Here is a 24,828-nt window from a genome sequence, read left to right as displayed (position 1 = left end):
TGTTGAGTGAAAAAGGCAACAAGTCCAACTATTCTTGATGCAGACGTGTAAGCGGAACTCAAACGGGTCAAAGCGGGTTGTTTCTCACAGTGCCGCTTCTGAAGGAGCACCAAATGAACCGGATGTTGTCTGAATGTCAAAGATGGCGCCGGACATGTCACGCTGAGCCCGTAACCAATTTTTCCCCACAGTATAATGTATTAAGGATATAAGGCCTGAACAGATACGAGTACACTGACCGAGCCTGTGTTTGGGTGTGTGAGGTGAACACCGCCGGGGAGGAGATGGCTCTGAGCGGATTAAATCGCTGTGTGCGTCGTTTGTTAGGTCAAATTCAACGGTGTCGCCCGATTGTAGCTACAAACCAGACAGGTGAGTCACAGCTGCTTAACCTTTATTGTCTTTAGTGTTGTGTTTATCTGCGTCAACAAACCTGTAATGGCTAGTTTAACCCGAATAGTTGGGTTTTGTGTCTGGACTCGCAGTAACTTGCCGCTCAGCCTGTTTACTTGTTGTCCGGCTCGCAGCTCGGTGTCTGAGCCAAGCAGCCTCTCAGCCGGAGCCCAGCGCGGACGAAAATGAAGCTGTGAACCCGACCTTTGTGAACAGAAACCCCCGGAACCTGGAGCAGATGGCTCTGGCTGTGAAGGACCGGGGCTGGAAGACGACCTGGCCCCATCGGGAGTTCTACCACAGGTCTGTGTGTACATGAAACACTTGTCTGAAAAGTCAAAACACCTTTTTTTTTTAAGCTCTTTGTAAAAGCAGGTAATTAATTTCTCATTTTTCGTAGCTATATCATCAGTATTTTCACCGAAGTTGTGTGAATCTCTTTACAAGATTTTTTTAAAAGTCCTGTCATGTGATATAGGTAAAAATACTTTAAATAACATGTAGAGTTGCTGTATTATTGTTCATGTTTTTGCCCCGCCTTTGTGTGCATGCAGATGTGCAGTTGTTGTTGTTGTTGTTGTTGTTGTTGTTGTTGTTTTTTTGGTGACGGGGAGATCTCAAAGGAATTCCTCTAGGAATGGGAAGGATATAAATATTACCATGTTATCAGTGGTGACATCGGTTGATAATGTTTAGGATACTGTGTTGTCCAAAGGAAAATTTCTTCTATTATGATTTTTATTTCAGTCATACTGTCTAACCCTTTGCATCCTCCTGCATCTGTTTCTCCAGTTTTACCATGTTTCTCTCTTTTCAGGTTGGTGTTTTCTCGCACCCAACATCACGTAACAGCACAAGTGTTCTCCAGCAGTTCTCCCGTCCCAGTGTTGACCTGTTCAACCACAGAGTGGGCGATGAAAAAGGAGCTGGCCTCTACAAGGTGTGTGGCAGCATGTCAGGCTGTGGGCGAGGTGCTGGCACATCGATGTCAACAGGCTGGCATCACCAGGATGGTGTACAGGTCCATTCCCTGGGAGTACCGCTCTGACGCTGTGAGTACATCAATCGTGAACGGCTTTTAGAGACTTGACGATTTGTGTGTTTTTCTTCTATCAGCTGCTTTATGTTTACCACTTACTGATTTTTTTTTCTCTTTCACAGGTTCAGGCTTTCAGGAAAGGAATGAAAGATGGAGGAATCACACTCAGTGAACCCAGAAGGAAATATGTCGGGACCTAAATTTAGTTGTCATCTATCACATCTGTTGTTTTATTAAAATATCCTCTGTAACCTTTCCCATATCTGCTCTGTTTTGAATTATCACTGTACTGATATTAAAATGACCAGCATTACAGTGAATTACAACAGAAAGAGAATCAAAATGAGCGCTGAAAGTAAGGTTGCTTGTCCCTCTGCTTTTTCTTTTGTGGATAAAATGTTTCTGAACATAAGCATTTCTCCTCTGGTGTGTTATTTAATCAAGGAACAAAGCGGTTGGTTTGAGGTTAATCATTTATTTTTGACTCATAGTGCTTGTTGTAAACAAGAGTGAGGTGCAGAAAGTGGAGAGTTTAACACAACAAGGCTTAGAAATGTGGACTTCAGATTTAAAAAAAAAAAAGAAAGAAAAATTGATCATTTTGATCATAGTACAGCGTGAAGTTGGCTCAGGCAGTGGGAACAGTGTGTTCTGGGATTATAAAGTGCATGGTCTCTTCTTTTTTAACGGCAAGCATGCAGATTAAACATGAGCTGTATTTAGGGTTCATTGGATAAAAAGTAATACCAGCATGAAATAAGAATGTGCCACATCAGCATCTTGTGATCATAAATCTGAAAACAATGTATTGAATAATTTATCCATTGAATGTCCATATAAATACATGAGAAACCCCTGAACAATTTGCTCTCACAGGCTGATATAAAAACACATAACATGCACCCAGTTCATCAGCAATTATGTGTTGATCTGCAGTATGCGTACATGCAAAACCTTGGGAAGTCACATTTATACTGCAATCAAACCAAGTGAGAAACAGTACAAGATACATACAATATTTGGCCACCACCTCGTAGTAAAAACATTAAAAACACCAGTCATAGAGTCATATTTCATTCTCAGGTTGAAGGCACTCCTATAGCCCTGGTGTTTACATAGAATGAATAAAAATATAATGGGTGACATTGGTTTTTAATATACTGACATGATAAAGATTTTCAATTAAATATATATTCATTGGCACATTGGAATACATGGTTTGGCAAACAGGCTTGTGCCACAGAACTGGCCCTAACTTGGTCCATAATGCACAGCTTAAGACAGTACACTCCTCCCATCTGCGAGCAATGTACGTTTGTTAAAAAGACTTCTGATGAGATTATATGAAAATCATTTCAAACTGTCTACATTGGATTGGCAGCATACAGCCTCATATTTACAGAGAACAGTAATTGCATAGCATATAATCTCTGGAGTGGTAATAAAAGAGCTTAAGAAGGTAAAAGGTAAAGGGGGGAGGACACTACATGGAGGGAGAGACTTGTACATCTGTAAGTGGTGGGATATATGTTCTAAAAACACTATAAACCATAATAATACAACAGTGTATCAATCAGAATCCCGGCCTTTGCTGGTATAGCTAGGCTGCAGCAGGATCCTGTCATAATCATTTATCAGTTATAATAATTATAAGAAATGTATCTATATAACAGAGAAATGCAATGAGAGTGCAATGAAAATGACCTTCAAAACATAAATAAAAACTTTAACCATCAAAATAATCTAAAATGTATAGTTGAGCCAGAGTGCAGCAGTGTATAAAAACCTTGGCATGTTGCAAGAGCAAACTTTCAACTTTCATATTCCAGACTTTTCCTCCACCATGATTTTCCTCCTGTCTGCCTCTGTTAAAGGACCCCCCCCCCCCTGCTCTTCCACAGCTTTCATCACTTTAGGGTTTGCTTTGACCTGCGTCTGGCACGCTGCGTGGTTCAGGTGAAACATCCACACATGCTCTCTGGTGAATCAGACCTCGGCGCCCGTGGCTTCGCCTCCTCTGTCCTGGAGACTTGCCAGGAAGCTTTGAAAAGAATAAGCAAGTAGCACAGTGGTTACTTATAGAGTTGGAAATGAGCATTAGCACCACAGCAGCAACCATTAGTAGATGAATTGAATAGCTGGTTGGTGGAAAAGGAATCAGCAGACATATTGATAATCCAATAACTGGTTCACTTTTCAAGCAAAAATCCCAAATATTATCTGGTTCCATTGTCTCACGTGACCATTTGTTGTTTGTCTTTGTCATATATGGAAGTAAATTAAATATTTTGGACTGTTAGATGGACTAAACAGGAAAAGTGAAGAGAGCACAGCAAGACTACATGATTACGCAATTAATTGAAAAAAAATAATAATTAAAATAAATTAATTCCTAATGAGTAGAATAACTGGCTTCCTGTTGAATGCCTCTGCAAACTCATCAAGTTGCAGTTTACATCCATGTCTGTCCAGACTCAGTTCAATTTATGTAGAGAAGGATTTGAAGGAATCTGATAAAAGTCATGAAGAGTATTACATTACATTAAGGTCTTGACCTTACCCTGTAAAGTGCCTTGAGATAATGTATATTATGATTTGGCGCTATACAAATAAAATTGAATTGAATTGAACATTACATTACATACACATCAATTAAATGTACTCAAATTAAAGAGTTTATTTTATTTTATTAAAGAAATATTTTGAATTAAATTAAATTTTTATTCTCTCTAAAATTAAGGTGAATTACATTTATTAAATCAAATCAAATTTAGCCAGTTAGTGGGCTGAGTGAGGTGTGTACCACATGAGCGAGTTGCCGGTTTGACTCCCAACCAGCCCAACTCTTTCCTGCATGTCATTCCCCCTCTCCCTGCCCCTTTCCTGTCACTCCCTCCTATCCTATATAATAAAGGCACAAATGCCCAAAAATATCTTTAAAAGAAAATTACATTAAATTAAATTTACTCTGTTAAATTAAATCAAATTGAGTTAAATTAAAATCAATCAAATGCACTGATTGACTAAGAACACATCTATACAGACTCTTCTAAGTCACAGTGACCTTGACCTTTGACCACCAAAATCTAATCAGTACATCCTCGAGACCATGTCAATGTTCAAGTCAATTTATAACAAATTTGAAGACATTCCCTCAAGGCAATCCGGCCATGGCTGTTACTGACGTGGAGACATAAAAATAATCTATAGTCGCAGCCCTAAAATTATCTAATGTACAATACATTTCCTGTATCTGCCATTTCCTGGCACTTTCACAAAGAACTTGGAGCCTCTGCTTTACATTTACAAGTCTAGTAAATCTTTAAAAAGGCAAGAGAAACGTTGACCTTCAAATGTGAAGTACTTGAGTTGAGAGTTTGTACTTTTGTACTTTTAATACCAACTAAAAAATATACAGATATACTTAAACTGAAAATATAGGCAGTATCACAACTACAGCTCAACTACAAACACTTGAAGTGAAATTAAATTCAAGTGCAATTACAATTACTTAAAGAGTAAATGTCTTCAACTAACACATCAGCCATTTGTCTCTAAGGTTGACTTACAACAACAACAACAAAGAGTATGAAAGGTGGACTGTACGTTTGCTCAGTCATTCCTCCCCACACACTGTTTCATTTACCTGTTCACATCCCTTATCCTCATCATCCAGTTCACTAATGGACTGCATGAGGGAGAACAGGTTCATCCTGCCACTGCGATTAACACTCGGAGCGACCTGGAGATTACAGACAGAAAAATCAGTGAAGATCACTGTAACATGGGAAGATCCACGTCTTCAGGTGAAGTGTGCGTGAGTGAAATTGTGTCAGGTGGCCTGCCCACCTTTTCTGGTTCATTTACAGTGATTACGGGATTGCCCCCTGGTGGTCCTGTCTGCCCAGGTTCCTGGTTGGTGTCAGACATGGGGACAGGGTCTTCAAACACCTGGGTGTGTTTGAGAACATAAAAGGGCTGAAGCCATAAAGATAAAAAAATCAGCAGGATTTAAAATAACAAATTGACAGTAGTGTTCAGAAGTAAATACCTCTGTGTCTTCCTCTGATTCATCTTTTTCATCCGGGCTACCACTATCTTTTTCATCTGGACTCTCTACGTCCTCCTCTTCATCAAGTCCCTCATCCTCATCCTCATCCTCATCCTCTTCCTCTTCCTCTTCCGGCTGTCCTTCCTCCCCCCTCTCCTCCTTGCGTACTGACTTTTGTCTTTGGTCTCTTGACTTTCGCCTCCAGAGTGTGCTGTGACGCTGCTGGCTGGAATGATGAATGCACAGATGGCACAATCCTCATATGAGCCCATAAATCAACATCAATAAAGTCAAACAGAGGCAAACTCAGGAAATGTTGATATTTTTTTTTACGTTTGCATTTTACATTTTGGAATAGAGATCTTCACACATTGTTAGACCTAACACCATGGCTGACCTTGCATTGAGGATGCCATTGTAAGTCTGGAGCTGCTTCATGAAGCCTTCGTTGGGCTTCACGATGGACCGGCGATCCCTGACGTAGGTTAACGCCATATCCAGTGGCCACTGCTGCTGCTTCATGGCGTAGGCAATCACTGTGGATGCAGAGCGAGAAACGCCCATCTTGCAGTGCACCAACACCGCCTGTCCACTATCCCTGCGATACACAGAGATTAAGAGCAGCTCACTGAGTGGTTTAGAGGTTGTTGTTTTTTTTTAGATTTTGTGACAAATGCTGAAAGAATAATGGTGTGAAGTAACTGGATACCCTACTGAAATGTACCAGCTTGACAGACAATGTTTTAATATATAATTAAAAGCTGCCAGCTTGTGAAGAGGTGGCAGCACTGATAATTTAGCAATACTAACTGGCTGACCTTCCAAGATTTGAGTAGCGCTCCCACATAAGCTCCCAGAGTGTGCAGAGGCTGCAGGTGTAAGATAATGCTTCTTATTCATTTCATTTCCAGATATTCTTATGGAGCGTGTCCTCACTACTACTCGAAGAGCACATTCAGCGTGCTTAGCCCTCTCTCAGAGTTTCTCTCTCAAGAGTCCAAATGCAACTGAAAATGACAAAAGAGCTATTTTCTCTGTCACCCTCTATTTGAGTAATGCAGTCAAGAAGTTTCACAGTTCAGTCTGAGTTTAAGGCCAATCAGAGCAGTCACAAATATATAAACCTTTTTGATTTTAATGTCTGATTACTGGACAATTCTGAATGTGATGGCAGAAATGTGATGGCTGTGTGTTTGTCTACAGTTGTAATCTGCAAAAGACCGGCCAATGCTGATCCACAACAAGGGTTTCAGGTGTTTTCCCAATGTGTGGAGGGTGTCGGGACTACCTCGCAGTGTTGATGAAGTTGTATGTGTCTGTCCAGTGAGAGAGCAGGTCGGTGGCTTCAACATCGTACACTCTGATGTTCATGTAAGAGAAGGACTCAGGGAAAAAGTTGTCGATCTCTCTCGTCACATTCAGAATGTAGCCAATGCTGAAAGACATACAGACACAGACTCAGAGGCATGGTGGTGACTCAGCATTTCAGTATCATCCATGTCATGCGACAACGGAAACTAGAGACAACAACAACAAGAACACACAGTTATAGAAAATGTTGCAGGTGAAAACACTGACTTGTTTTTCTGCAGCTCCTCAAAGTTAGCTGCGTTCCACTCAGAGCCCTGAAACCAGATAAAGAGATATTCAGTTGAGGGCACAGAGGACAAAAAGGGCCTACACAGCTCTCTTCCCTGTCACTGTCAACACATCTCCCACAAAGAGGAAGTTACAGTCACATACAACATCCTGGTGAAAGCACACTTCCGTAAGTTTCCTGACCAAAGCAAAAGAAAGACTTCTAAGCTTGGTGGTAAAATAAAACTTGTTAATGTCTTTGAGGCCAAACGATCACTCACCAGATAAAGATAGTCGAATATTTTAGAGGGTTTGTCCATCTGAGCCATGGTGACCAGGATCTCATTGTCAATGTACTCCTTGTAAGGTCTCATGTCAAAGCCTATCCTCGTCTCCAGGGCAGAGTGCACCTACAGCACAGCAAAGGAAAGGTCACATGATACAGGCTTGCATACATTCTCTTATTTATTTGACCCATTCAACTCTGCAGCCCTGCTCTAGTAGTTCTCTGCCTTTATTCAAGCCTATTTCCTCTTTGCATCTGCCCAAGTCTCACCATTTTAGACGTGAGGTTGTCCAGGTCTTCAGTCCTCATAATGTCTCTCAGGTGCTCTTTGATCAGACTCTCATTGGAGAGTCTGTCTGCCGAACTTCCCGGACAAGGAAAAGTAAAACTTTAGTACAAATTGACAGGTGTGTGTGTGTGAGCAATGAGACGGTTTCATTTCATTTCAGACAGCAGAACGTAACTCAGTACATTTATTCAAGTACTAACACAAATTTGAGGTACTTGCACTTGTACTTAACAGTTACCACGCCATACTTTTACTCTACTACATTATTTCTACTTTTACTTAAGTAAACACTTGTTCCAACACTGGCAGCCAGAGACAGTGTTTCAGTTGTGCTCACCAATAGGAAACACTGAATGGACACTGAAACAGAACAGGAGCTTACCTCTGTCCATTAACGTCCTTGCGGACTGACTCCAGGTCGTTCATGGCCTCCCACTCATTCAGGCAGAAGCGATCTGACTCGATGTGCTTGTTGTAGTGCTGGGCCCACTCCAGGCCAGAGCCTGGGATCACTGCTGCCTTGACTGCCCGCTCGCAGCAGCCATGCAACACTTGCAGCACTGACCTTACAGCGGAGGGGAGAAAGTCAAGATGATAGAGTCACTACATGAAAGTGAGGAAAGCTTAAAAAGAAAAAAAAAAAGGTTGTGTACTTCTTGATGAAAGCCTGTGCTAGATGCCGTAAAAAGGACAATGATGCTTGGTGTTTATACCTGTGTTTCAGCATTTTACTCACCACATGGTCTGCATGGACACAGGCTTAAAAATTCTGGTCTCTTCAGCTGAGGTCACACTAAAACCACTATGGACAAAAGACATAAACATGAACTCCGATAAGTAAGTCAGAGGAAGCATAAGAGGCGAAAGAGAAAGGAGGAAGTCTCGCTGATAACAAGAATTATGAGCACTACTACTGGTATCCACAGTAAAGTAGTGATGGTTCTTGTGAAGTTCTTGTGTGTGGAAAGAAAATGTGAGGACAGTGAGAGAGACAAAGAGAAATTAGCACATGCGGAGGTGCGATCCAGCCTGACGGGGGTGAACATGCTGGTGTGACATGGCAGCTGATCAAACCGTCTCTTGTGGCAATTAGCCTGTGATGGCAGATTAGTTAAGTAGGCAGTAGTTGTGAGCAGAGCCACTGCACCATGTGATCCCAACTGTTTTTAGACCAGCTAACTCTTAGTTTCACAGTGCTCCTCTCTACATCCTCATCTGAGCCAAAGAGTTTCCACATTTGTAACAAAAAACTGGAACGTGAGGCAAAAACTTAACACTAAAACTGAGCTGCAGTGAATATTTGGGGGGTTCTGGGTGCTACAGTGCAACCAGGGAGGATATTTACCCGAGCTTTCAGCAGCTAAACTCTCACTGACCTTTACGTACCAACACAAAGAGAAGCCAACTATACTTAACTTTCAAAAACACATGACCTCCATGCTTATGTAAGGCTCTGAGTGAGTGACAGGAACAGTTGTAATTTATGGAGAATGATTTAACTCCATAAATAGTCATTACTCATTCTCATTATCTCTGGCCAGAATCCCAGACATCAAGCTGCACCGTCTGTGATGCAGCCTCACAAATTCCTCGCCTGTGCTTTTACACAGTTAATTCAATCCTCACTCCCTTTGTTTTTCAAAAATGTTTCTTTACCCGTCTCCATCGAGGTACACTTGCGTGTCGCTCCATACTGGCAGAACCAGGCCGATGGTGCACCGGTCACTGCAAAGAGGCAGCGAGGACACAGAGAATCAAGACAAGGAAAAGGTTTAAGGTTTAAAACATCGAAGCTGAACCTGACACTGTTAACTGAATGTTAATCTTATGGTATGTGAAAAAGTACGCCAGCATCTTGGTTACACACACCTGTCTGAGTCGGGGAAATCCATGCCCAGCAGGATGCTCTCCTGCTTGCTGCCAAGGGTGGAAACGACGATCAGATACCTAACCCTGACGGGGCTGACGGACTCCAGCTGCACCGCCTGCAGAGAGGACGAGGGCAGCACAGAGACATAGGCAGAGGATGTGTGAGACAGAGAGGAGGGCAACAAGCCTGATAATCTGTAAAATAAATCTACTTTTTGTGCAACATGTTTCAGTTTCTTCTGAAGTCTGGAGTTGCCCATTAAACTCAATAAACCTGCCTGATTACACACAGGGCAAAATATCCTGTGTGGTATATTTTCCTTGGCCTTCCTGAGAAAATGAAATCAAGGAAGTCAGTGTTATGTTTACAGAGAAACCCAGACACTGGCTCAAGTCCACTTAAAGGACCATACCTGTGTTTTTATTTTACTTGTTTTAGTCCATTAACTCTAAATCTTGCATATTTAAATTGATTGATTTGTTTTTCTTCTACCATCCAGAAAACATCTGGTTTTAGTTTATTTCTAGGTTATCCATCATACTGAATTATTAGTCAGGTGATATGGCTGAAAGCACAGATTACAGTACTTTAAAAATTCTTCCACATTGGTGTGTCCACATGTTTGCGAGAACAATACTTTAAGAGCTCAATACTGAACAACATTTTAAATATAAGATACTGTCACGTAAAGTGTTTGTATTACGACCATGTTTGCTATTTACTTATCTTCTGTATTTGATTTTCTTCATGATGCGAGCTGTTCTGCTTGATGGATTACCTACATCAATTATTTTAATTATTTTAATGATGAAATGAATCCAACAGCTGCCTGGAAAACTTTCTGGTCCAACTCAGAATCAGCGCTATGATTTAAAAAGCAACCGTACTGCGTTGTTTGCAGGGCATTGATTGAAACATCCAAGGCAACCAGTGTAGTCCATTTGCGTGGTATTCAACTTAAATGTTTACATAAAATTTTAATATCCTGTTGTCATGTTGCCCTTAACAACTGACAGAATATCACTGTCTACCAGCTGGAGCACACTACCCACACACTGCTGCACAATTAAATATATAATAACTGCAAACAAGATCAGATTAAGTTGAATTGATCTGGTGTGATGTGTGTGAGACATTTAGAGTTCCTGCTCTGGTGCATCAAATCAAACTTGGTCTTATTCACAGGTAAACTGTTGGAAACATTACATGTTTGAACATGATGTTCTGCTGAATGTAAAAAATGAACAGAACTGCCTCTGGTTTTTAGTAATGCACCAATCCATGTTTTTCTCCCCAGATACTAATTCTGACGCCTCATCTCAGAGTTTCAGAGTAACAAGCCAACACCAGCGCTCTCTTATTCCCCAAATTATTCCAAAATCTGCAAAACTGGTTGCATGAAATTCACCGGAATAATTAAGAATAACTGGGAGACAAACATGAGGCCAAGGATGAGATTGGTGACCCACTGTGACAGAATTAATATAGAACAATAATAATAAAAAATAATAAAGAACATTTGGATTGTGGATTGGTCACATAATTTCAGATACTCAGTTAATTTAATAAGGTCAGTATCGATACTAATACCAATCCTTTGCATCAGATCAATGCATAGGAGATTGTAAGACTGTAAAAAGAGGAAGGTGATTCCACTATATGAGTGAACTCAACATATTGATGTTCTGACCCTTACCTGAGATATGATTTCAACTGTAAATAGACTACCTAGACTTTGATAACTGGGTCACAAACAGAAGTTTTTCTGTGTGATATTTTTCAGATTTTACTGATCTGATTTGCGATGTGTGCGGAAACCCGGGGCCTCACCAGCTTGATTGTATCTTCTGGTCTGAGCTGTTCAATCATGGCATGGAGGTGTCGGTGCCGTGTGTCTGACGCTCCACCGCCCTGCTTCACGGGAGAAGTAGCAGTGGGAGAAGTCTCATCATGAAGGCCCACTCCCTCACCCTCTTCCAGCAGAAGGACCGCCCCCTTCACAAGGGCAAAGCTCTCCCTAGAGGCGAACAGACATCAGCTAGTCTAACACTGCTGTCACAAAGCGGCTGGTTGACATTTTGTTATGATTGTAATTAAATGACAAATCAGACATTGCACGAGCGTATGTCTACCTTTTCTGAAGTCTCCCTCTTCTTTGGAAGCTTTCATCCTGAGAAAATAAAATAAATCAAAGAAAGGCTCATCATCAGACTGGAAAACACAAAAGCGAGCCTCTGCTATGTGTGTTTCATAATTATTATCTCAAATGTTTTTTTGGAGGTTTTTTTTCCAATTGATTATTTTATAATTTATTTTCATTTTTTTTAACCACAGTTAACTGGGTCTTTTCTATAGAGTCAAGCAGACTGCACAGCTTCTATTGAAAAAGATTTGTTATATGCACATCCCAAAGGAAGTGGCAGGCAGATGCAGGGGTTGCAATACACTGATTACTCTGAGAAAATGCTGCTCACTGTGTCTAATGCTACCAAATGGGCACATTTCTAACTTGATGAAGACAAATGTGCTTAAACACCACAACAAGCTTTCTGGGAGCATTGGTGGGAGTGTGTGTGATGTTTTTCCTGTTTCAAGTGTGAACACAAATGGCCGGAATAAAATTTCAGTAGTTTTCTTGGCTGAAATGTGGTGCAACACAGATAAGGTGCAGTGAAAGACAGACACAAAGAGTGATATGTAAGGAGAGGGAAGCGGACACTAATGGGAGAAAGATAAAAACAAAGGGATTGGCAGTGAAACTACAGAAGACGTTTAGGAGAAATTCAATACAAGAAAGGGGTAGTAGCAGGGTTTACGGAGAAACAAACTTGAGACAGTAACATTACCTGTTACGCAACTGACAAGTCCAGACAGAGTCAAGAAAAAAAAAAACAGAAATTAAAGAGGAGAAGTGGGCAGGAGCCAGGAGAGGAACGATGAGGGTTTGAAGAAGAAAAAAAAGGAGAGAACACAAGTTAAGATAGTAGAGTGATTAGATCCTGTGACAAAATATGCAAAAAATGAGACTTGGACCTACAGTCAGGTCATCTATGGTTTAGTTGGCAATGATAAACAACAGGAGAAAAGCCAAGCCTTTGACGTAAAGTTAAATAATCTTAATGAAAGAATGAGAGGAGAAGAGATAAAGTTACAGACAGAGGCTGATGAGATGGTGTTTATATGATTGTATAGATGCATTAAAGAGCTACACTGACAGTGATTCAATCACTCTCTGATATGGCTGTAACGAAATGTGAATGGCAGCAAAATCACTTTGATGACCGCTAATCTGTGGCATGTTTGCCCTGTGCAATCACATCCCTGGCAACAGCGTAAAATCAAAACAGCCTCATTATTATTTAGGCAAATGCACTTGACGATATCCACAAAGGGACACATTCAGGAACAACAGCTCTTCATGCAGAACTATGAGGGCCCAACATGAGCAGCTCACATAGTTCTGAATCACTCTAACTGAAGCGAAAGAAAACAATAGAGGATATGATGCAAAATGCCCAACTTGTTTGCGTACAACAAGGTGTGGGGAGGAGTGAACTCACTGGAGCGGTGGCAAGGGATGGGATCCTGTGCAGGGTCAACAGAGCCATTGCACACTACAGGTCTGTCTCCAGTAAACCTGCTGTTGCTGGCAGGCTCAGACAGGCTCTGCAGGTTCCTCCGCCAAAAGTGTGCAGTGGGTGGGGCAAATACTGGTATTTTTTTTCCTGAAATGACACATGAATATTTGGGTTTGATTACATCCAATAAATAGGCCTTGTATCAGGGATACAGAAGTCTGAGGACGCCACGTGTCAGGTTCAGAGAGGTACAAAATTTGGAAGGAATAGTTTTCACATAGTTGTTTAATCCTGTGGAGGTAAGGATGGGCAATGAGAGTACATACCACAAGCTACATATACTATATACTAGACTTTGTCATATCTCTGGTTTGTATCAGGCCAAGATTGCTTAATGACATTAATGGATTTACTAGATTATTACATCAATGTGATGAACTACCTTTACTTGTTTGTAATTCACCTCACAAAAATAGTATAAAGAAAATATTTTATCTAATTATTTAATCTATAAAGAATTTCTCAATTGCGTTTCAAGAAAATGTCAAAATATTTTCACAATAAATATCAATTAAAAAAAATGCATATAGTGTGGGTGACAATTTCATCCATATCTCCAATCAAAGGTAGAATTTATTGTCATTCCTTACATAGACAGACTTTAAACTGCACTATCTATAGACCACACTTTTTTGTATTATGTATGTAATAAATGCAAACAGGCAGAAAATACAGGAAGACTATCATAATAACATTTACATGAGATTAAATACTAATAATTGACTTCCTTGTTGGGCTAAGATGGGATCTAATTATTGTTGATAAAGTACCTGCATTTAAGGATGTGCCTTGGGTCATTATGCACAGTAAAACTGCCCAATAAAAATAAAGTATATAAATATCACATTCTTCTTGAGTCTGTTTTCTGACAGTCCCTGAGACATGATCTCAGTATGGTAACGCCTGCATTATATGACAGTAATTATCTGATAAAGCTCCAGCTCGTTGCATGCAGGTAACACACTGACTTTGGATCCTGACACTGTGATGAACAGGTCCGGATTCGAGGCGAAATGGTTTGATCCTGACTGCTGAGTGAGAAGAGACGGCGCTTCCTTACTGCACCACAGCACAAACAACAGGCAGTGAAGCCTGTTAGAGCCAGTCGCAGCTAACAGCTGACTGCGGCGCTGGCTGCGACTGCTGCTGCTGCTGCTGTGTTCAAGCCAGCACGGATGAATAACCGGAAAATACAAGGAGGAAACCTCTCACCTTTTCCAGACCGGGTCCCCTCTCCAGTATCCTCCTTTAAAGCCTGCTAGTTTGTACCGAGGGCGCCTTACTCCGTCCTCTGTTGTGTTTCGAGGGTGAGGACTTCACCATTTACAGCCCAGCGGTTTCCCCAGGGGAAGAGAGTAAACGAAGGAGTGGACGATTACGTCATACGCACTCGACCGCTCAGTGCGTCAAAGTCCATCCGCGGTGCCCATAAAAAAAAAAAGCTCGTTTACGTACAACAATCTAAAAAATAATAAGTCCTGCAAAATCCCTGCTGTAGAAACATCTACCCTGTGACTGATGCTTATTTTAAAGTGTGGCATTGTCATATTCATGCTTCAATTATAAGCAGCATTTTTAATGTTGCAGCTGATCAAGATTAATTCACTTTAAATACTAGTTTTGACTACTTCATACGAAGTTAGTAGTTGAGTTTGTTTTATAAACTGATGATATGTCTTGTGTGAAATGTTAAACTGAGGAGGGACTAGTGGCTAGCTGTCACGGAGGGGCAACAAAGTGAAGGAAAAACCTGGAAAATGAGTGGAGAAACAGGAAAACAATGCTGCCATTCATAGGGCGTGAGGGGTCACTGAGTGGTTTGCTGAGTAGACTATAAAAATGATGTGACTCATACGCTATGGCCTTCACAGTCACCAGATCTGAACTATAATTTGAATTCCCCGGTAGATTTTGGACCAACGTGTTAGACAGCACTCTCCACCACTTTTATCAAAACACCAAATGAGGGAATATGTTTGGAAGAATGGAGGTCAGAGATGTGGAGGCCAAGGAGCATTGAAGTTGTTCTGGTAGGTCATGTTGGCTCTAGACACTCCTCTCTAGACACAGTACAATATTTGCCTTTAAATTGTGTTGGAGTAGAAGTATAAGTAGCATAAAATGGAAATACTCAGATAATGTACAGGAACCTCAAAATTGTTTGAAGTATGGTACTTCTGTAAATGTACTTTGTTACTAACCACCACTGTCATTTTCATTTGAGTATAATTATACTGGTGATGAATAAACAAATGGATAACAAGAAAGAAACTTCTTGTTTCTTATTTTAGGCTGGCTGCTAGTGGTGGAGAAAGTGTTCAGATCCCTAAGTAAAAATAGCAGTGTAATGTTAAAGTACTCTAAAATAAAAAATACTGCTTTAAGTTTAGTATTATACAAGTATAATCAGCACCAAATGTACATATTCAGCAAAATGACACCTATCAGTGTTATATTTTATGGTATTTGATTATTACTGATGCCTTTCTGTGTAAACAGACTTTTAATGTTGTAGGTGTTCGACATGGATGTAATTTTAACTACTTCAGACTGCTGCATAGTTTGTAATCTGTAGCTGTTAATGCACGATCACGTATAAGACCATTGTGTAAGACATTTCCCTTTGAAAATGTAGTGGACTAAAACTATGAAGTAACATAAAATGTAAACACTTGAGTATTATATTACTTCAAAACGGTACTTGTGTGTACAATGGAGTAACTTTATTTGCTGTTATATAAATCACTGCTGGCTGCTGCATTGATATGTGTTTACTGCAATGATTCAAATGTGACAACTTTTACTTTCTGTTGGCGTATGGCTGATTTCAATGCGCGTCCGTGCTGATTTCAATGCGCATGCGTCCTGCGGCCACCGCTTATGACGTTGTCGTCTCCTTACATTTTACACGAACCCAGGAAGCTGAATCAGAGACATATAAACATGCCCTTACTGGGATGAGATGATTAGAGAGAATCACACTTTGCTCCTGAATATAAAAACGAAGAAAAAAGCTGAACGCCGCGGATCCGAGTCTTAACAGGCTGATGAGCGATTTATTTTTGATTTACTTTATTTATTTTCAGCGACCTATACAGCTGACATCCCGACCGACGGGACGACAGACAAGACGCGGTTTTTAATTTTGTCTTTGACGTTACATTTAATCCAATTTGTGCAGAAAACACGTCCATCAGAGACAAAGATAGCACATCAGACCCACCCATTAAAGTAAAACACCTCCAACTCCACGCAGGCGCACTGACAGGAGACTAAGTACTTCCTGGTGTGTGGAGGGGCATGTGAGGTGCAGTTGTTTGGCCGCAGGCACTGAAGGTGAAACCCGCTGAAGTTTCCCCACAGACTTCTCGGTCTTGTGTCCGGAGAGGAGTCAGAGTGGTTCAAAGTGGGATGAAGGCAGCTGGAAAACTCATGAAGGTTTTCGTGACGAGGCGCATCCCGCAGGAGGGGATGAAGATCCTGTCAGCGGCCGCGGAGTACGAAGTGTTTTTAACTGTCACTTGATATTGGCGAATCAGCATTTATCAGCTACGTGTGTCCTTCACAGCAGTTTTAAACACCTGTGCAGGCTGTGAGATCTAAGGCTTTATGTCTAAACCACCTGAATGACATCCATCCTGTCTTCTGTCCCTTTCTGTCTCCATGCAAACAGGTGTGAAGTGTCTCTTTGGGACTCGGACGAACCGATGCCGAAAGCAGAGCTTCTCAAAGGTGTGCAGGGGGCCCACGGTCTTCTGTGTCTGCTGTCAGACAGGATCGATGCTGAGGTCCTGGATGCTGCAGGTAGCCTGCCCCTCATCTGTGAAATCAGTTGAGAGTCGGTACTTTTTATTTCCAGGGAGTTGTGTGTACTTAAGTACAATTTTGAGGTACTTGTATTTTTCTGCTACTTTATGCTTCTACTTCACTACAGCAAATATTGTAGGTTTCACTCCACCACATTTATTTAATAACTTTAGCTACTTCTTTCTTTTTGGATTCTGGTGATAATATAAAATATAAATAAAATATAAGAAACCAATAAATTATGATGTGTTATTATAGGTTCAGATAAGACTTTATTTATCCCCATAGGGAACTTGACAAGCTGCCCAGCAACATAAAAAGAAGTTAAAATTATTTGCAATATTAAAGTGAACCAATAATTAGAATCCAGTAATATTACACAGATTATTCTGAAATGGACTATTCTGCATAATTATATATTTTGAGACTAATAAGTCAAATTTTAATGACTGTTACTTGTAACAGAGTGTTTCTACACTGTGGCGTTGATACTTGATGTTATTGATGATTATAATTTTCTGTCAATCAACTAATCATTCAATCCATTTATTGTTTCAGCTTTAATTAAAACACATGAGACAGTAGTAATAGTCTGTTGATCAGGAGTACAAGTGTCTAGATTGCAGTCTTTCAGCTCATCTCTCTCTGATTACAGGGCCAAACCTAAAAGTCATCAGCACCCTGTCTGTGGGATTTGACCACTTGGCTCTCGATGAAGTTAAAAAACGGTAGGTTACACCAAAAAAACTGTAGTTTAAACTGACAAAACCAACTCTTGACACGTAGGATGAAGTGTCATGTGGCCTCTTCTGGTTTTACTGGTGTGTGTTTTCTGCAGAGGCATACGTGTTGGATACACTCCGGATGTGCTGACTGATGCCACAGCTGAACTGACTGTAGCGCTGCTGTTGGCCACTGCTCGCAGATTACCAGAGGGAGTGGAGGAGGTCAAAAAGTCAGTCTCACCAAGTTACACATGGACCCTTGTCTGTGTTTTCTTTTCATTGTGATTGTGTTTCTGTAATTGCCTTAACGGCGCCGCACAATGGTCATACTGTCTTCTTGTTTCTCTCTCAGTGGTGGCTGGAGCTCGTGGAAGCCTCTCTGGCTGTGTGGTTATGGTCTTTCTGGCAGCACAGTAGGAATCATTGGACTGGGACGCATTGGTAAGGCTTGCTGTTGTTGCTGCATTTATTTTGGCGTATGACCAAAATCCCATGCTGACATATCTAACTGGTAACATGTGACATTATTTTCCTCACAAAGTTTGCGACCTGTCAGTAGGTGAGTGACTGGTTGCGTTTGTGTTCAGGTATGGCCATTGCTCAGAGACTCATGCCCTTTGGAGTGAAGAGGCTGCTATACTCTGGGAGAACAGCCAAGGCCCACGCCGCAGAGGTGAATGGAGAGTTTGGTAAGAATAAGAAGAGAAACCTTAACAGTGAAAGGGCAATGATTAAAAACACAGTAAAGCCGTAAAGTCAGGCTACAAGTGAAAATCTATTATTATGAAACTGTCTAATTCTTCTCCCCTCTGTCGAACAGTTCCCCTGGACACACTTGTGTCTGAGAGCGACTTCATAGTTGTTTCCTGCTCCCTGACACCAGAAACCCAGGGGCTGTGTGACAAGGCCTTCTTCAGCAAGATGAAGAAGACTGCAGTCTTCATCAACTCAAGCAGGTAACAGCACAAAGCTTGGTGTGCATTATGAAAAAAAGCATCAGATTGTAAATATATACTCTGCACCCATGGGCTTCATAAGGATGACATCATGAATTGTTGGTTGTAGGGGGGCTGTGGTGAACCAGGAGGATCTGCACGAGGCTTTGAGCAGCGGACAGATAGCTGCAGCTGGACTGGACGTCACCACTCCTGAGCCGCTCCCAACAAACCACCCTCTCCTTACACTAAAAAACTGTGGTGAGTATGTGCACAATCTAGAAAAATGCCTTCCCACATTGCTTCCTGATTTGACAAAAAAAAAAGTTCACGTGTGAAATTTGATTTTATTTTTTAATTGTATTTTTTCTTTCCTCTCTTATCTTGTGAAGTGGTGCTGCCACACATCGGCAGTGCCACCTACTCCACAAGGGGCATCATGTCAGCCTTGGCAGCGCGAAACCTGCTGGGTGGTTTACAGGGCACGGACATGCCCAGTGAACTCACCTTCTAGAGCCTGAAACGGAGCCGCTGTGCCTACTGCCTCCTCCGGTGCTGCGTGGATATCAGAAAACAGCAGTGCGCTGCTCTGATAATGGTCTCTGATGTGAGATCAAAGCAGCGAGAGGATGAAAAGAATAGTAAGAATACTAATGTAGTTCAGATGTTCTCAGATATGTGTTTACATCATGTCATTGTTAACTTGATAGTTTCATTTGATCCTGCCAGTTAGACAGAGTTGCACTTTTAATACACAGTGTGCCTTTTTTGAGGAAGGAAATGCTCAGTTCAAGGTTTAGTCATTTCAAGTTCATGAAAAAGAGACTAACGAACAAACCAGCAGCACTCCTTTATCTTAGTCCTTCTCAAAACACACTGTGTTGCCTGGTCCTATGGAAATTACAGTGCAACTGTAAAAAACCTCATCTCATTTGCATTTAAAATGTTTCCTTCGGGATAGAATCAGTGGTTTGTTATCTCTAAATCCAGTGCTTGTTGGTCTGCACTTTATTCTAACGATAAGGCTCCATGTCCTCTGTTGCTAAACAGTACAACACTCCAGTTTTGTGTGAAATGGGATTTTTCTGAAGATTAAAACCTGTGATTTAGTAGAAATGTAAAGGTATGTGTGTATGTCCTCACATTTGAAATAGATCTGAGATCAATAAAAAATCACCAAGTGCATTATTTATTCTCATCACTCTTCAAGCCATGATATAAACCATGTTTGAGAAAAAAATTTTAGTGCATTTTTTTTTTGTGTGCATTCACATCTGTTTGGCTACATTTTCATCTGTTTCAATTATGAAAAAAATCACAGCATGGTTGAGAACATAAAACATTAAATAACTTAAGAGATACATCAGCAAATTGACTTTGATTTCATGTAACATAAAATCAAAAATTTAATAATAAATTAATTATTAATTTATTATTAATAAATAATAAAGTTCACAGATTTTTTTTGTGGAAGAATCGTGTGCCTCTATCAAAGAGGTTAGAGCAGCGTGTCTGAGAATGACTGGTCATCTTTCCAGTTTAGACAGGTATTCTTAGAGTGCTTGTAAAGATGGGAGGACTGGCTGAAGCGTTTGCCACACTTTGGACAGGGATAGGGCTTTTCTCCTGTGTGGACACGAATATGCTTCTTGCAGTCAGTCAGGTTCATGAAGGTCTTACAGCAGATGTTGCAGGCATATTTCTTCTCCCCTTCCACTAACAGCACATGGTCTTCAGCAGCTGCTTTCTTGCACTTAGACAGAACATCCTCTGAAGCTCTGGTCAGAGGCGGCCGATCAGCAGCATCCCCCGCTGATCCAGAGGAAGAGGAAGGATCGGTGCCGGCTTCTGATCCGGGCGGCACTTTGGGGGCGATGCGACGGAAGGTTGTTGCCCCTGAGCTTTTCCCAACCCTGGAGGGTTGGACGAGGGAGGCCTCCAGGCTGAGGCCTGGTCTGATGCCACTCAGAAACCCTGCTAAAGTGTTTTGAGTGGGCTGCAGGATGAGCGTGTCACTAAAACCAGGGTTCTGAGTCGGTAGAAGCTGCTGCAAGGGGACAGAAGTTACTGGAAAAACAAGAGAGGAGGAGGAAGAGGAATCAGAGGACTGAGCAGAAGAGGCATTTGCTTCTGAGTTTTGATATGGTTCACCTATATTACCAGCAGCTGCAGGAGCATCACTGGCAGCGGCAGCTGCAGTAGCGGCAGCTGTCAGACTAGCCAGGCTGTCTTCTTCTTCCAGAGCTCCCATTACACTTTCAGCACTGGGATTAAGGAAGCAGGAGAAGGCCAGCTCTGACAGGCTGTCCAGGCCTTCACCGTCTACTGAGTCCTCACCCAAACCTCCAGCCTCTCCGTGTGCATCAGACTGAAGAGCTGTGCACAGCTGAGACTGTAAAGTGCCAACACCACCCTCTGCTGGGCTGGCTACTGTGGCACTTTTCTCATCATTTATTTGTGCATTCAAATTCTCAGTGCAGTCTTGTGCTGGAGATGGAGAAGAATCTAAATCTGGGGAATATGCACTTAGATTTTCCTTTTTCACCTCAATCACCTCCATCTTTGGCTCCTCTCCATCTTCTTCCCCTTCTTCTCCCACCTTTACTTTCACCACCGTGTCTCCACCTGTATCTCCAGTCTTCTCCCATGCACCCACACCTCCTGTGCTACTGTCAGACTGGCTCGGCAGCTGGACCTCCTCCGACTCTCCCTTTGTTGCTTCGTATTTCTCCTCCACCTCCTCCTCCGCCTCCTCGCCTCGGTTCTCCCAGAGTCCATCAGTCGTCTTCAGGCAGTCTGGGGACTGCAGATCTTCCCCTCCCTCCTCTGTGCTGACGGTGCCTCGGCTGGTCACAGTAGGGGAACACTCCTTGTAGTTTCCCACGGACACTCTGCAGCTTCTCTTCCTGCCGCTGAGCCCGTCCTCATGGGACTTCCTTTTAAGTCTCGAGAACGGTGCTGCTGCACTCTGCTCGCCACTGTCTGTCCTCCTCATCCTCTGATCTTCAACCCCACCCGACTGGCTCACCTCAACTCCCACTCCCTGTTCATCTACATCCTCCTCCATAGCAGATGTGACCTGCTGAAGCGTGGACGCCCTGTCTGCCTGTGAAGGGGGACACTGCTGCTGCTGTTGCACTGACCTCCATTCTTTAGGTGGTGCGGTAGGGAAGTTTTTCCTGGACAGGTGGAGCTTGCATGCCTTCACCACAGTGTTCAGGTGTAGGTGCGAGGCTGCCAACAGCACATCCATCACATTGGAGGCCCCCAGGGAGAGGGTGGAGGTGTAAATCATGTCTAGCAGGGTGGAGAAGGCCTCGGGGGTCACTACCTCTGGATCTAGCTCCATCACACTGGGGCCTCCACATTCGGCTCCGTCAGCTCTTGCTCCTCCAATCTCATCAGCACTTTCACTGGAGCTCAGGAGGGCCCTGAAGTGAGAGCTGCACGCCGCCAGGATGGAGCGGTGAGCCTGGAAGCTCTGGCCTCCAACCACCACCACACAGTCGCACAGCTGGGCATGGAGGCGCTGGTGGTTGAGCTGCTTGAAAATGTGCTGGAAGTGACCTGGGAAGTCCATGATGGGCTGCGGAACCGGGCAGTTTTTAACCTTGGAGGTGCCACTGGTGATTCACTCACACAGTGACACAAACAGCCCACAGCCGCTCAGGGACTGCGCTTTAAGACGTCTCTCGCTTTCCACGTCTGATCTGCTGGAAACGGGATCGGTCTGACGTGACTCCGACTCATTTCACAGCAGCCTACCTCCACCGTGATGTGCAGCGGGTCACTGTCCGCTGTAGCCGGGTTTCCTGGAGATGATCTGGAGTATGGGCGGGCCTGGTGCAACAATAACGCGGAAGGATGCCCCGCAGACTCGGGCTGTGTCTGCACAAGCAGCAGCTGCTCCTCACTCACGGCCAATATCCTGATTTGTGGCCTTTTCCATTTATTTTAATGTTTATAATTCACAGCGCTCATACAGCCAGACTGAGTTTCGTATCCATTGTCGACGCCTCCATCACTTCACTCTCTTCTGTCCCCAGAATAAAACACTGCCCCCAGATGGTGATCCCCCGAAACTGCAACTCAGCTGGAGTTTCTGTAATCCTCAGCTGAGTTCAAATTCATTTCATCACCATCTTGTTTATATTGTTCGCAGAATGCAAGTCAATTTATTCCACAATGTAAAGGAAACTCGATGTGAATTTGCTAAAGGTCAATTAAGAAATGCTTCTGACATCTGAAAATGTCTTGAGGTTCATCACCCCAGTTAAGAATCTCAAGCAAAAAACATGGAATTTGCATTTCGTGTTTTTTTTGTTGTTGTTTTTTAAGAAAGCTTGCTTAATTTTAACATTTCTTTGACATATTAGTAATATGGACTAGGAGTCCCATTCAGATCTCACAACCTGACAATTAAAGGTCCTATATCTCTGTATCTCCTTAAATAGGAACAGTACTTTGTGGTTCACCGTTAAAGAGAAAAGGAAAACAATTTCTCAGCATTTCCCTGAAAAATCTGAATAATGTACCTCTGAGCAGTGTAACACTGTAACTAACAGCTTCAGAATTAAATTGGCTTTTGCACGCCTACTGTGAGCTCAAGATACCGACATTGCCGGCATCAACTTTAAGTTTTTCTGCTGCAGGTGGGTCAGTCGTTGAGAGAGTTTAAGATACATTATGATAACCAGCGATCACCCTCAGACGTAATCAAAATGATAAATAATGCCCGTCAGATCCATCATAGTTTCTGTTTATTGTGTGACGCAGTAGCACATTATCTTACACTGCATTTAACAATGACCACAACGTATTAAACAAAAAAAAAGGCAGACTACAGTTTACGACAAGGAACAAGACTAGAAACAAGAACGAGTTTGTTTTCTCCGGTGCAGTGATGGACAGACGCTGCTCATCTCCCACAGGGTGTGCTGTCATGGCCCCAGCTGTCTGCTCATGGTAATGGTCCTGTCTCTGATGCAGTAAACTCTCAGTGGGTGGAGGACAGAAGAGACCGGCTGCTTCCACTCATATGCTGTCCAGCTTCTTTAACACATATGGAGCTGTACGTACAGAAAACACAGATTATTGGACTCTGCTGAGGCCATGCCGAGAAACTTAGCAGAACCGTCTTCCAATTACAACCTAGTATGTGGGCAACATGTGTGAGTATAGTGACATTTGTGGTATTTTGAATCCTCTATGGCTTCAGGACAAGAAAGCTGGTGCTGCTGTAATGTTTGTATCACCTTCTATGAGATACTGAACCCCAGAAAACAGGCAAACACTGATTGAGAGATGACCACACATGACCTAAATACCTGTGAGACCTTTTTCACAAATGTCAGTGTCGCCTGTTTGTACTCACTGGCTCTGAGAAGGGCGACGTAAATCAGAAAGTTTCTCAAAGATGAGATCACGTCCTCTCGCATCTTCTTCCTCAACTCCTCTGGGTCCATTTTAGGTCCGAGTCCTTCCAGTTTGAACATCGTCGCTGTGGTTTTATTTCGCCAATCCGCGCCTGGGGTCAAAAAAATCTCACCGTTTCGGGAGCATGGATGAAATAATCTAAACCGGAAATACGCAAAACCGGAAGCGTCGTCAGCGACAGCGCGCACAGAGGGACACACGGCACGAAGACACCAGAAGGCAAAAATTAATTCTGTCGCTCATAAATGTAAACGTTAATAATTATTTGAACATAGCAGCCTACAATTTTATATTATACAATTATTATATACAATATTAGTTTACATTTTATATTTTGTTTTATTATTTTTAAAAAAGTTATTATTATAGTTATGATATATAAATCCTCAGTGGTTGTATTCCTGATCAGGTTTCTTTATGTTGCATCTTATGTACATACTGTTCTGTTAATAAAGAGAGGAAAAACTGTAAATATACCGTATGCAAATAGTCCCATCCACGCTAATATAGCACGTTAATTGTTATTTTAACACAGATGACAAGATATATGTGACTAAGGAAATATTTTATTCTAGCCGTCTGGAAAATTAAAATGTATTTTGGCTTTTGATATAGCCGAATCAAGTATAGGGGACACTTGGATTTGCTTAAAAACAAATTGATTTATGAATATGCAACATGTAAATTTTGACACATGGGTAGCTGGACCTACTCTGACGTCCTTATTATTTAAAATTGGCAAACAAATTTGCAGTTAATTGAATTAGCACAAACTATCTGA

At 42.0% G+C, this 24,828-nt stretch overlaps 5 protein-coding genes across 7 annotated transcripts; 2 read left to right on the top strand and 3 right to left on the bottom strand.

Moving 5' to 3' along the window:
- The first annotated feature begins 124 nt into the window (after positions 1-124).
- mrpl18 (mitochondrial ribosomal protein L18) lies at positions 125-1,844 on the top strand. 2 transcript variants are annotated; one of them, XM_071458367.1, is made up of 4 exons: positions 125-372; positions 528-696; positions 1,211-1,445; positions 1,555-1,844. In XM_071458367.1, exons 1-4 carry the CDS (start codon positions 285-287, stop codon positions 1,630-1,632), a joined length of 570 nt encoding a protein of 189 aa, XP_071314468.1. In that variant the 5' UTR covers positions 125-284; the 3' UTR covers positions 1,633-1,844. The 2 variants fall into 2 exon arrangements, with proteins under 2 accessions (XP_071314468.1, XP_071314467.1); XM_071458366.1 differs by having other exon boundaries at positions 141-372; positions 486-696.
- Positions 1,845-1,891: 47 nt separating this feature from the next.
- Positions 1,892-14,491, bottom strand: ssh3 (slingshot protein phosphatase 3). Of its 2 annotated transcripts, none has more exons than XM_071458361.1 (17): positions 14,357-14,491; positions 13,067-13,231; positions 11,639-11,676; positions 11,337-11,523; positions 9,506-9,621; positions 9,293-9,361; positions 8,373-8,438; positions 8,019-8,201; positions 7,618-7,711; positions 7,343-7,471; positions 7,062-7,108; positions 6,772-6,918; positions 5,881-6,081; positions 5,484-5,709; positions 5,282-5,383; positions 5,079-5,174; positions 1,892-3,473 (listed from the first exon to the last, which is right to left on the bottom strand). In XM_071458361.1, the coding sequence occupies exons 2-17, from the start codon at positions 13,112-13,114 to the stop codon at positions 3,345-3,347; spliced, it is 1,878 nt and encodes a 625-aa protein (XP_071314462.1). In that variant the 5' UTR covers positions 13,115-13,231; positions 14,357-14,491; the 3' UTR covers positions 1,892-3,344. The 2 variants fall into 2 exon arrangements, with proteins under 2 accessions (XP_071314462.1, XP_071314461.1); XM_071458360.1 differs by having other exon boundaries at positions 3,209-3,473; positions 5,282-5,410.
- A 1,559-nt stretch (positions 14,492-16,050) lies between these two features.
- grhpra (glyoxylate reductase/hydroxypyruvate reductase a) lies at positions 16,051-19,796 on the top strand. The gene is made up of 9 exons (XM_071458365.1): positions 16,051-16,641; positions 16,818-16,948; positions 17,607-17,679; positions 17,790-17,906; positions 18,029-18,117; positions 18,264-18,365; positions 18,497-18,632; positions 18,742-18,872; positions 19,004-19,796. The coding sequence occupies exons 1-9, from the start codon at positions 16,556-16,558 to the stop codon at positions 19,123-19,125; spliced, it is 987 nt and encodes a 328-aa protein (XP_071314466.1). The 5' UTR covers positions 16,051-16,555; the 3' UTR covers positions 19,126-19,796.
- Positions 19,797-19,974: 178 nt separating this feature from the next.
- Positions 19,975-22,642, bottom strand: LOC139606282 (zinc finger and BTB domain-containing protein 5-like). The gene has a single exon (XM_071458359.1). The coding sequence runs from the start codon at positions 22,189-22,191 to the stop codon at positions 20,110-20,112; it is 2,082 nt and encodes a 693-aa protein (XP_071314460.1). The 5' UTR covers positions 22,192-22,642; the 3' UTR covers positions 19,975-20,109.
- An 868-nt stretch (positions 22,643-23,510) lies between these two features.
- tomm5 (translocase of outer mitochondrial membrane 5 homolog (yeast)) lies at positions 23,511-24,196 on the bottom strand. The gene is made up of 2 exons (XM_071458368.1): positions 23,986-24,196; positions 23,511-23,680 (listed from the first exon to the last, which is right to left on the bottom strand). The coding sequence occupies exons 1-2, from the start codon at positions 24,104-24,106 to the stop codon at positions 23,646-23,648; spliced, it is 156 nt and encodes a 51-aa protein (XP_071314469.1). The 5' UTR covers positions 24,107-24,196; the 3' UTR covers positions 23,511-23,645.
- Between the last annotated feature and the right edge of the window lie 632 nt (positions 24,197-24,828).

This window comes from Trachinotus anak, unplaced genomic scaffold (assembly GCF_046630095.1).
Source record: "Trachinotus anak isolate AG129_WGS33_773 ecotype Australia unplaced genomic scaffold, CSIRO_AGI_Tana_v1 ptg000021l, whole genome shotgun sequence".
In the NCBI taxonomy this organism is placed as follows: Eukaryota; Metazoa; Chordata; class Actinopteri; order Carangiformes; family Carangidae; genus Trachinotus; species Trachinotus anak.
The sequence above is the reverse complement of the archived record's forward strand: the minus strand, read 5'-3'. Positions and strand labels throughout refer to the sequence as shown.